Source organism: Miniopterus schreibersii (genome assembly GCF_964146895.1).
Source record: "Miniopterus schreibersii genome assembly, chromosome: 19".
Taxonomy (NCBI): Eukaryota; Metazoa; Chordata; class Mammalia; order Chiroptera; family Miniopteridae; genus Miniopterus; species Miniopterus schreibersii.
Window position 1 is genome coordinate 11,281,209 of NC_138119.1, and position 12,642 is coordinate 11,293,850.

The window sequence follows — 12,642 nt, forward strand, 5'->3', positions numbered from 1 at the left end:
AATAAGAGTCTTGGAAGGTTGAGGGTGGGGTTTGTACACAGAGCGGGGGGAATGAGGAGAGCGAGGGAGGGAGAACTCCCAGGAAGGGCCAGCGCTCGCCTCTGAGCAGTGCCCAGGCCTTGAACACGCTCCGTGACCCCGTTCCTTCGCCCTTCGGGGGGCTTCATTCTGCAGAGCGGGGCACCGAGGCGGAAAGCGGGTCAGCAGGTCTCTCCTGCATCCAGCCCTGTTCCTCCAAAGGCCGAGGACTTGCAGCCTCACACCCTGCCCTGCCCTGCCCTGCGCCAGCCAGTGGGGATACCGCGAGCTAACTGTACCCCCACCATTACTACGCGGTTACTTTTAACGTGTATTTCCTCGTTTAACCTCTCATCACCCCTGTGAGGCAGGAAATAATTTTACACACAGGGAACTGGAGGCTTTGGAGGGTAATGAACTTGCCCAGAGTCACAAAGCTGCAGGGGCTGAACCCAGTGTCAGACCCCCAAGCCCATGGTGCTCTCCTCTCACAGGTTCAGCCACCTGTCCTTCAACCTGAGCCAAGGACCCCAGGAGGCATCAAGCAGGCTGTAGCAGTGGCCCCAGCAGGCAGAAGGTGGACTCTATGAGCCCTGAGGTCCCTCCTGCTCCTAGGTTCCTCCGTGACTGTTTTAGGGCTGGGGGCAGGGGCTCACACAGGTGGTCTTTCTGACGTCACGGCACATGGGCCATTGGCTTCTGGGCAGCTACCTGCTACCCACCCTCATTATGTCACTGCTTATAAACTTGCTCACCTTCTGGCCTCAGCCCAGAGCTGTTCTGTGAGAGGACCAGTAACTCCCCACAACTCGCCCCCACCTCAGCCCATAGTTGGGCCTTCTCTTAAAACACTGTCCTGAACCAAGGAAAGTTCCAAAGAGAAGCAACACATGAAGTGCTATAGAGACCTGTCTGTGGACACTGTTTTAGGAAGAAGAGTGTCTTGGGTTAGTAGAGATCAGGCATGGGACCTCACTCAGCAGGAAGACAGGGTTCTTAGCCAAGTACACAGCATCTGAAATCTTAGAGATATGGGGTTCGTGTGTGTGCGTGTGCGTGCGCGCGCGCGTGTGGTCAGAGACGGGAAGAAGCGTGTGTAAGGAGGACAGCAGGAGGCGGCATCAACATTATGGATTTTCCCTTGCGCTGTCTCACTGTGGCCTTGCAATCGTTTCTGGGTCAGGGCAGAAAGATGGAAGGGGGATTTTAGCCCCAAAGGGCATCTCCCAGTGATTTACTGGCTGGGGGGGTTCTCCCAGGATGCGGGGGCTGGCATATAACAAGACTGGGAAGTTCCCTCCCTCCCGGCATCCTCCTGGATCTCAGGCAGCCCGACACATGAGGACTGACTACATTTATGCTCGTAGCTGTGCCCCCTCCCGGCAAGGCTGTAGCCAGATTTTCTCTGGAGAAGCAGCAGATAATTAAGGTTGAGTGATGGCGATGAAGGAGACACAGAGGAGTCTTTTGGAGGAAACAAAACAGCTTTGGGACAGGGATTCTCTAGCTCCTTTGGCAGCAAGACGTAGGAGGCCGTCTGAGACAGAAAAGGAGGCTCCTAACTTGTTTCTTGTATCGACATTTTTCAGGCACGCTGGCTTCAAATATAGTAGGAAGGGTATACAGGAGGGATGGTTCTGTTAGCGACCGAAGTTCACTGACATCTCTTCTGAGCAGAAGAGGCCTTGGTAATAAAATGGGACAGCAGAACAAATAGGAAGTGATGACAATAGAGCCACCTCCTCACTTCAGACCAAGCAAAATGAACCTCAGCACCAGTTTCTTCTAATGATCAAGGGACTGCTCTACCGTTAGTGGCAGCATGAAGGGAAGAGGGAAGGAAAATAACTTCTTGAAGCAGAAGAGTGGAGCTGACAGGTTAATAGCAGGGACTGGGAGAAGCCTTCCAGTAATAGAAACGAAGATCTCAGTCAGGGCTCCGGTGATGAGCACGTGGTGGGGAGTTCTGGGTAATTTCTAAATCTAGAGTTTTAGGGCTTTGAGATGTACAAACGTCATGCAAGGTGTCCCATTTCCCTCGGGTCCACCCCCTGCGGTAGCTTGAGAGCCTCAGCCTCTCTTTCAGGGTTTGTCTTAATTCTCCTGCTAAGATTTCAAAGTGTTCACAGCCCTGGCTGCTCGTCCCTGTGGCTGAAGGAATCCCCGCCCATGGCCAACCCTCACTCTCCTCCATACCTGAGCTGAGCAGCCCTGATCCAAGCTCCTGGTTCTTAGGGGGTTCTCATTCTCAGGCACCTTTTTTTTGTCGATGTCCCTCAGTCAGCTTCCTCCCTCTTGCTTCCCATAAATGGGGTTTCCTTCCAGAATGTTGCATCCTCTCATCTGCTTGATGAAAATGACTTCCAACTATGTGTCTCTAACCTAACGTTTCTCCTGAACCCAGTTCTGAGCACCTTCCCCCTCAGACTCCTCACGAGTAAGTAGCAGCACTATGCACCGCTGCAGCCACTTTGATTACATCGTCTGGTATCAAACCCAACTGCAAAGCACTGCCTCTCTCTCTAGAACGTGTTGCTGGGGGCGGGGGGCTAAGATGTGTCCCCAGGACTCTGCCAGGGTCTACCTGCATGAGGTTGAGGGCAAGGAGTCCTGTGAGGCAACGTGGCTTTGTGCAGGCTGTACAATCAACTCGGAGATCTGAGGGAGAAGGAATCTTCAAAGGAGCCACTGGACGCGTTAGACGAGGGGCCTCCCAGCTTCCCCTTTTCTTCCCCTTCCCCTTCGCCTGCCCTCCAAACACTGCCTCACTGGGGTAACTGGCCAACCGCTCCTTCCCATTTTCAGAATGACCATTCTAACGCAAATCTGAGGGTCCCTCTTCACTTCTTGTCACACAACCCGAAGGATTTGTAGTCTAGGAAACCAAAGAATAGTTTCGTCAATAAATCGATTTATTTAAAAGAGTATGTTACAATTAATCACACTGAGTGACATTACCGAGCAAGTTTAGAGTGGTTAGCTCTAGAACAAGGCGTGAAAGAAACACTTAGCCATTTCTGTGTCTGCGTATTCTCTTCACATTTTTAATCACAAATAAAAAATACAAGATACTGCAGTGAAAATACAATTAGAGTTTCTCTCAAATAAATTAAAATTGTGCATGGCCTGGGGAAAACTGAAGCCCAGCTCACTGGCTTAAAGGGGGCATGATATAAAACTGGTGTCCAACTTCAGCAGCTGGCCAAGTGTCTGCACCCCGCATCGCTCCCCTCTTCGGCTCCGATCTCCCCCACAGCCCTAAGCTTCCCACACACCTGAGATTATTGCTGAGGAGAGAGCTGATGTTGTCCCGGTGTGAGTGAGGCCTGGCACGGAGTGCCCAGGTTTAGAAGAGGAAGACAGAGGTGGGACGGGAAGGTGGGCACTAAAGCACACCCATCGAGTCTTCTCTCTCGCTCAGTATTCAGCCACGTCCTCCCCCCTCCACAAGGAAGTAATGTGACGCAATGAACCCAGTGAGGGGACCTAGCAGTATGTCAGGCGTCCAACAGACCGAATGGTTTCTCCTGCTGCATCAATCCAGCCAGAGCACGGAGAGCAGGGAGGGCACAGCAGTCCTTCCAGGTCTGGGGGCTTCACATCAATCAGGATGTAGTCCCTTTTAAGAAAATTGCCTCTTAGGAGCCAGACCCATACGTTGGCAAACTCTGAGACAAGAGAGAGGTGTCACCTCCTGTCAATGCCCTTATATTGCTGCTCCAAGCACTGCGTTAGGAGCTACAAGAGGGGACAGCCCTAAGCTACTGGCCTGGGTCACTAAAGGACGAAGCCAGATGGGCCGGGCACGATGTTGAACATTTATCTAATTCCTCCCTGAGAGCTCTGTCCAGGCCTAGGAGTTGCCCTGAGCACTCACCTGTGCTGAGCTTAGGCCTAGGGCAAGGGGAGGGCAGAAAAATGGAGAGCAGAATATAAATATAAAGAGCAGAGAGCCCAAAGCATGGCCCAAGGGAGCCTTTCTGCAGGGACAGGCTTCTCAGGGCCTGCATTTTCTCCTGATCCATAAAAAACTCGGAGCTTTTACCAAAGAGGATAGAAACTGAACTTGGAGGAGAGGACAACAGGAGACCAGAAAAATCCTGCTGGCTCTGCTGGGGCAAGGCAGGGGGAAGGGGCAGCCCTTCCGTTTCCCAGAGATAAACTGCAAAAGAAGCCTCCCTGGGCAGAACCCAGGACTAAGAAAGGTAGCAGGGATCAGAGAAAGAAGTGCAGAGCAAGGGGGAAAAGGAGTGTCACACTAACAATGCTTCATGCAAAGAAGAGCTGGATCCTCTGGAGCTCCACAGCCAGTGACCTCTGCCTCCACTGCAGGAGGCCTGCTGCGGGGGGGGGGGGGGGGGGGGGGGGGAAGAAGGCGCTGTCCCCTGGGGCCTCCCCCTACCTTGCTGCAGCCGGTGCTGTGTCAGTGGTACAGCCTCAAGCAGGGGCTGTTCCTACACAGATTCTGCCAACAGACCACCTACCCAGGGGGCCTTCAGGCAATCTCCAAAGCACCAAGTGAAGTCTACGTCAGGAAGGGGACAGAGCAGCATCTATCCACTCTAAGGGGCCTCCATCCTAAGGGCATCCCCGCTACGTCCCATATCCGGAGGCCAGCACTTGGGCTGGCAAGGGGCCTCCTGGATTTGTTCACTCCTAGCCCACTCTGAGGGCATAGGAGCAAACTGCTGCTATTTTTCATAGTTTGAACAAAGCTGGCATCAAAAGCCTCTTTAGCATCTTGGAGTGGAAAATCAACATATCTTCCTTTGGCTCATTATTAAATTAATTTCAGCCAAAAGAAGTTAATCCTGTGTCAAAGCCTTCAAGTCAGGGATTGCTCTCTACAACTTTAAACACTCAGCATTCATACATTTTGCACTCTGTGATTCCACTGGGTTTGGAATAGGGAAAAGAAGACGGGATATTCTATATGATCCTACACTCCCCTGGGGCAAACAGCCGCCAGGGTAACACAGTGAGAGAGAAAGAAAGAGGCCTCATGATGATCTGCAAAAACGAGTTACAAAACAAGAAACTTCAAGCCACCCCAACACTGCTCAGTGGAGTTGACTACAACCAACCATGGTTGCCTCCCAGTTAGACAAAGCAAAAGATGCCACCCTATGGAGGTGTTTGTTTAGAAAACGGAGAAGGGAAAAGAAAAAATGGTTCAAAGATGTGTTTCAGTTGCACCCGAGCCTGACCGAGAGCTCCCAGTGCAGTATCTAAATACAGAGCTGGGGGCTGAGAATGCTGCCCTACTCCAGTCAGCCCTGGCCCCCAATCCTGGGATGTGGCTCTTAAGTCTCAGAGGTCTAACCACAAGGTCAGAGGAGGAGCTCTTTAGGGACAAAAAGGTTTTCCTTCAGTCTCCTTTTAATTAAAAGCTGAGATCCAACCCAAATCAATCATGTTCCTACTGTTCCTTCCTGGGTCCTCAGCTGGCCTAGACAGGCTATGGTTTGCTTGGCACAGACCACGACCCTTTCCAAGTTGCCCCAAGGCCTTGGGACACTGTCAGATCCCTCCCACACAGCTGTGTAAGAAAGTAAGAGAATGTGACAGTTATGGGTGGTTATTGGTCACAAATCAAGTAGGGAAAAGCTTATGTACATAGGGCACTTCTTCCTTCCTTTCCCCTACCCAAAGTCCAATCTTTGTGCCTAAAGGTATCAATTTTAACACTGGTCCCTAGTACTACCCCTGCCTCAGAAAAGGCCGGGAAATGAAAAATTATGACCACAAAGTGTATCGGGTTCCTGTGGCATTAACCTCCTGAGCCCACCCTCCCCCATTCTAGGCGAGTTGAGGGGAAGCATACAGGGGCCCTAGGGAAGCAGGAAGATGTGGAATGTGGCTAGAAAGCCATGAGACAGAGATGAACCAGGAAAAATGTCTTGGATTAAGAGACCACACCAAGTCTGTAGACTCTCCCGCAGCCCTGCTGCCCTTCAGGAACACACCCCTCTCGCCTCCCCAACAGCTTCTTGGAAGAAAAAGAAACCATGCTCCTTGCTCCTCAGACTCTACAGTAACCCATGAGGCAGAATCTTCACTCCATACAAAAAAGGGGGGGAAAACCCAAGCAGGTTGTAAACTTTTCGAGTCCTTCATGAGGAGAGGTATTTTCCCTGTAAAATTTTTTTTTCCTTTTTAAAGTTTGTTTCAAAATAAAGAGAGCAAGAGAGAAGTCATGAATTCTAGTGAAAGGTGTGTAAAAACACAAGCTAAAAAAGGTACTGCCATCAATATGAAATTTAAAAAGAAATATATATATGTATATACGTGCAGCTAATTTGTTTATACATAATTTTTACATACATACATATATATGTCTGAACAGTGCAAATGGATGGAGTTCATAGTTCCAGTTTTAAAAATATAGTACAAGGATACTCTGTTGGTATGAGGCCCAGGTACAAGGACAAAGATACCTTTGGCGAGTTGGTTGGGCATATTTCTTTTCCTATCTTAACTCAGGTGACTCCTGGTGCTGACCAATCTGCTGTTTTCTACTGGCTCAATTCCAGAGACATGAAATTCAGAAGGATTATTATTAATATTTAGTTTAGGGCTTTTGAATATAATGACTTTTTTCCTTTTCCTCCTTTGTGTTAATGGTTACTCTGTCTGACACGGGAGACGAAGGGGGTAAGAGGATGAAGGTGGAGAAGGGAAAGACGTAGGGAAAGGCTAGGTGGCCACATCCCTCTGCTGTGACCTCGCCATCTGGAAAATGTTCTGAAAGAAAAAAAAGGAAAGAGTTATTGGGAAGCCTTAGGTGTCTGCATCTCCCATCTGGAGACAACCATTCAAATATACGACTAGATGAATCGATCTGATTGGCCTCTTCCCCCAATATAACTTCCCATCTAGAATCACAGCCTTTTAGAGCTAAAAGGGACCTTGGCTATTAATTATCTGGCTTAGCCTTCCCGTTTTACACATGAGAAAGGATGAGAAAACTGGGCTCTAGGGAAACTGACTGGCTCGAAATCACAGAGAAAAAAAGTTGGGAGAGAATACAGATCTGGTGCCCAAAGCCCAACGTTCTTTCTACTATACCAAGAATATACATTTTCATGTCCCTGACTCTACTACTGAACCTCGGAAACATTTTCTGAGACAAAGTAGCTAATTACTCAGGATCTTCCTAATTCTGTTCCAGCACTGGCACACACACACACACAACAGTAAAGCAGGAGCAAAGACCTGCCCACACATAGGCGTTCTTGGTGAGTTTGGACAGAGCGGCTAAAACTGAGGATAGCTGCCCTTCTGGGTCAGGAATAGTATGGAGAGTAATTTGATAAAAACAGGCAGAGGAGGGTCCATGAAGTCATGAGAGACGGGAGAGCCTGCAGCCAATGGCCATCCTCCAGAGAAAGGAAGAAGCAGGGCTTTTTCCACAGCCTGTTCAGCATCCAAAGGCTAACAACCCTCTCTGGAAGAGTATCCTGGCTCACCTGGGATCACCAGCCTAACAGTCCCAGAAAAGTGAAGATGGAGGTAAGGGTCCCAGGTATTTGGCCATAGGCCTATACATTTTAAACAAATAAAGATGAAATAATCAATTCAAGACTGTTTAGAATTACCTCTTTTCTCCACTTGAGCTCACAGAACACCCTCTCGAAGCATTCATGCATGTAATTGAACTGAAAAAAGAACATAGCAACACTCACCGACTTCTCAGGACCAGGTACCACAGGGCCATGCCTTTGAACTTCTGCCCTCAGTCACCCCACCTTCCAAACTTGCTCAGCCTAGAGGAAAACCCTAACAAGGCCCACAGCCCAGGCCTGCCTGGCTCATCTACTATTCTCTGGCTCCTTCTAGTGGTAATTGAGAGTCAAGCGGGTGTGAAATTGCCAATCCTAGTGGGGCCCGTGGAAAGACAGGAAGAACCTGGGGCCCTAGAATTCACATAGGTTCAGACCTCAAGACCACTGCTCTCTCTACAGCTCTCTCCACTTACGCATTTAGTTTAAGGAGAACTTTAAGCCCCATCTACTTTCCCCAAGCACGCTTCCCCGTCACCACTCACATATGGTGTGAAGATTTTAACCCATCGAGGCTTCTTCTCTCCTCGTGCATATTCAAAACAGAAGGCCATTCCTTCTTCATCTGTATCCCATCGCTGCATCTCATCCCATTCAAATGCTATTACCTGGTTCTAAACAACCAAGACCAAGAGTGTAAGTGTGAGAATGCTAGGGAGCTTAGTAAGACAGTTCTGAGCCAGGCAGCAGAAAGAAATGAGTGGAGAAGTGTGCATCACTTCAGGGAGAAGAAGACAGGAGACTAAGTCAGTGTAACACGTGAAGGTGAGGATCAGTGCGAATCCAGCGCCTATTTATCTACCCCAGTCAAAACAGTTTTGACATCATTCCACCACCGCCACCCAGAAGGAACTAAAACATAGCAAGTGGGTATCAGAGTACCACCAGCACTCGCAGGCCCGGCCCCATGCTGAACTCTCACCTCCAGCTGTCCTTCTTCAGTGCAAGCATGAAGTTTAAAGTGCGTGATGCTGATGGCTGTGATAACGTGCCCCTTCCTCCTAGAGTCACAGGCACAGTGGGGAAAGATGATTTCATTGTAGCCCTCACAAGTTCTTAGCATATTGAGGTACTAGAAAGAAAAAGGAAGGGAAAACAGTGTTACTATGGAACTAAACCACCATGAAGAGCTGCTGAGATGGCACAGGGACAAAGAGGATCCTCTCACCCAAAGACCCGAAGACCTTGCCTCTGGTCTCACACCCATCCCTGTTGGGACAGGACTCCAAGACGATCCTTTATCCCACTTCCAACCTCCAACCTTTCTCTACTTAAAAAAAGATACATAAATGAAGCCAGAAGAGACACTCTAACCAAAACTGCTAGGACTAGAAAACTCACAATGCCACTCCAACCCTCTATTTATCCCTCCACACTGAGAAATGTAGTCCTTGAAAACAAAGGAGCTTCAGGGGACTTCCTAATAGCATAGTTCTAAAAACAACCTGAGTGAAAACTAAGGGCAGCTGTGGCCTTCGTGAGATGACAGAAGTAAAGTTTCACTCGGGAACTTAAGGTTTTCAAGATTCTCAAGTCAGGTAGCATTTCTCAACTGTAAGCAGGCAATCTCTACATTCCTGGACTTGCACAAAGCATAAAGAGAAGAAACATTTAAAGTTTTATATACATCCAAAATTTCCAAAAGAAAAGTGAATTTTTGTTTTCAAACAGATTTACATAAAGATGTAGCTATATATTTAAAATACAAAATTTTCCTGTCCATTCTCTTTTCATATTAAATTTTGAGTAGTTAAATGTCTCCTAAATTACCTTCCTTGACTCACATACATTCAGATGATGGCCCAAATTAGACCAGAGGAAAGGTGTAGCACAGGACATTTTGTGAATGTTCAATATTTAGCAAGGTAAGTAAATACAGAAACAGGACACATTAAAGTAGAGACTCAGTACTTAACAGAGCAGAACACTTTAGGTGAGTGGGTTGAGGTCCATTCTGAAGAACTCTCTGTTCTCCCAAACAACCTGCCAAGGGTCAAACCAGGTCTAAAATTGAAGTGCTTGAGAGGAACCTTGGGAGCCAACTCTCTCAAACCCCTAGAGTAGTGATTCTGAAGAACTTAAGATTCAGAATCACCAAGGTGCTTCTGTAAAAATCATAACAAAACTTCCTAGATTCTACCCACAGAGATTCTGAGTTAAAAAATGTGAGATGGGGTCCAGCTATCTGCATTGTGAGCAGCCTTCACAAGTGATTCCCATGAAACTAACCTGGGGACCACACTTTGAGAAACACTTACTTTCACATTTACTGCCTTGTGTGAAATCACTAAAAATCACATTGAGAAACACTAACAGAAATTTCTTATTTGTCAGTTCAACAATGGCAAAGTCAGGCTACTCCAACATAAGAAAAACTTAAGTTCCAAATGTCTGCTGTTTGTGTGTGAGTAAAAAAAGAAAAGAAAAAATCTCTCTTGTACATTACATTCTCAACCATCCAAATTTGAGATTCAATCTAATTTTGTAAGTAGGAAACAAAACATTTTGCTCACACTGGATCTTACATACTCTGGCAAAGATATGAGGTATTCTGTGTATTTGGAGAACAGGGAAACCTACACAACACTCATTTATCTACCAAGAACTCTGGAGCATTTTCTTAAGATTCTACTCGATAGCTGGCAATCCGAACATCCCATTTTATACAAAAGAAACTAGAACTGAGAAGTCTGTTAACTGTTGAAGTTTTCACAGTGATTTGGCAACTAATCGTAGTGATTTGACCTATCTTCGGCCTTGATATCAAGCATACTAAGTTACTACAGATAGTGGTATCAAGACCTATGGGTTCTGAAGAGTCCATATGAGTTCAAAGTTTCAATGTACTGACCATGACCACTGACTAAGCTAATGTCTTTGAACACTACTACATGAAATTATACTTAAATTTAAACTTCAGTAGTATTTTCTTTAAAATTTGATTGTAGTATTATGGGGCTAGTATACAACTATATGTTGGTAGTAGGTTTTCAAGACAACTAAATTCCATAAATGTTTAAGCATATTTTATATTCAATTCCAATGACCCATGGGAAAACACATCAATGTACCAACTGCACTCGGGTTCTTAACTGAACAGTTGGTGCTGTGTGGTACACCAGTAGGCAATATAGCAATCTCAGATGGTGAGTAAAAAAAAAATTAAATTCATTAAAAGGGGATTGGGATATCAAAAGGGAAGGGCTACATGGCACTGAGCCAAAGGGTATTGGTTCCATGATGGCAGCAAAAATATACTTAGGACGGTGAAACAAGGAAGGTGCATAGAAGCTGCAACAAGAGCGCCCAGGCTGGGCTGCTTTGGCTCCCTGAGAAATCGGAGTGAGAAGGGGCCTTGGAGACAAGTTCAGGGGGTGAGCCACTTCCCATTGCTCCCCTGGTTGCAAGTCTTGTGGGGTCCCCTCGGAGGGATGGAGATGGCGCTGGCCTGCTCCCTTGAAGCACCCCTGGGTCCTTTGTCCTGAGTGTATTTATCTCTTTCATGCAGGAAATCTTAGGGGAGGTCTCAGGGGAGTGCCTCAATAGAATATTCATCAGCTTTCTAGGTGTGTTCTTTCTGGGGTGGTGATCTCCACTGATTAGTTGGTGCCAGGAAACGAGGTTATTAGTCAATATATCTGGTCCTGAGTCAGCCACGGGGCCACTTGTGCTGCTTGGTTTGCTGCTTATCTGGGCCTGGAGCTGAAATACAACTGAGGCCTAGATGTTATCTTTAGGGAGGAATGCTCAGGGAGGCTAAACCACACAGCCAGTGATGCTAGGAGAGGGTAGATTACCCTGAGGACAAGGTTCTTGTTTTCCCAGTTTCGCCCCTTGCTAGGCACCTGGAGCTTCCTGCCCCACTGAGTTTCTGTACCCTAGCTTCTATACCTAGGTTTCTATACCTGGCCCATCTAACAACTACAAAATACAAACTTGAGTTTGAAAATTATTTCATAATAGATTATTATGCTTATTAAATTCAGATTTTCTATATTTTGCCACAGAACAACTCAAGCCTATTTATTTATCTAGCACCTCATACTGTGCCTAGCACACACTTGGTGCTCAACGAATACTTTTGGTTAAATGCATAAGTGGAAGACAGTGTGTTTGAAAACAGTATTTACGCCATACTGGTATTATCTGAGACCCTTATGAAACTACTTTAATTCTGCTGGCTTTGGAAAAAACAAAGAATTATTGCAACGGTTGATAGTCCTTTAGTATTTGGCCCTTTTCACCAAAAAAGGTGCAGATGTGGCCAGAATCATGCGTTAATATGTAACAGACAATGCCATTATCTTAAAGAATAGGAAGCTGAGTTTTAAAATCCTGCCACCTACATATTAAAATTACCTTAAGCAAAATTCTGCAAATTAATAGACTGAATTCTATTTAAAATATTTTTTGTGGTCTATTTCAGTCTGTTGGTATGCAGAAAATTCGTAGATGGCTTGTTGATCTTTGGAAATTTATTTTTCATCATATAAGTGAGAGAAAATAACTATCCCAGCTAGACATAAGATTACGGGCTAAATTTGATGGCTAATTTGTATATTCTTGTTCTAACCCAACTAACTCAGATGGATGAACATTCCTTCATAAAAAGTGCACAGAAAGTACAAAGAAATTCAAGTGATCTATAAGAATCATTACAATGCAATTACTGCCTTGTGTGAAATCATGAAAAATTATAATTGGAAAAATTTCAACTATATGTGCATTTGCCAAGAAAGAAATTTTAAAATTCTACAGGTGGAAGTTTTGCAAGTGTTACTTACAAATTTTATTTTTGACAATTTCAGTCCTTGTATTTACAGCAGATACAAACTGAAAACTAATTTTAAAATGTTTAAGAAATATTCTAGGCAGCCCTCTCCAACAGAACTTTCTGTGATGATAAAGATAGCCTATATCTGAGCTGTCCAATACATAGCTACTAGCCACATGTGGCTACTCGACACTTGAAATGCGGCTAATGCATCTGAGGAACTGAATTTTAAATTTTATTTAATTTAAATAGAGTTAAATTTAAATAGCCACATGAGGCTAGCAGCCA

At 46.0% G+C, this 12,642-nt stretch overlaps 1 protein-coding gene across 5 annotated transcripts in view; it reads right to left on the reverse strand.

Annotated features, from left to right (window-relative positions):
• Positions 1 to 2,909: 2,909 nt before the first annotated feature.
• SNX27 (sorting nexin 27) overlaps positions 2,910 to 12,642 on the reverse strand; it is a gene marked incomplete at its 5' end in the record, with an annotated part of 48,325 nt that continues 38,592 nt past the window's right edge. For 2 of the 5 annotated variants that reach the window (XM_081122232.1, XM_081122233.1), the window contains 4 exons: positions 2,910 to 6,762; positions 7,617 to 7,676; positions 8,066 to 8,194; positions 8,503 to 8,652. In XM_081122232.1, the coding sequence (XP_080978358.1) occupies positions 6,715 to 6,762; positions 7,617 to 7,676; positions 8,066 to 8,194; positions 8,503 to 8,652 (387 nt within the window). In that variant the 3' untranslated portion in view covers positions 2,910 to 6,714. The remainder of the gene's footprint in view (positions 6,763 to 7,616; positions 7,677 to 8,065; positions 8,195 to 8,502; positions 8,653 to 12,642) is intronic. The other 3 variants (XM_081122229.1, XM_081122230.1, XM_081122231.1) reach the window with 3 other exon arrangements.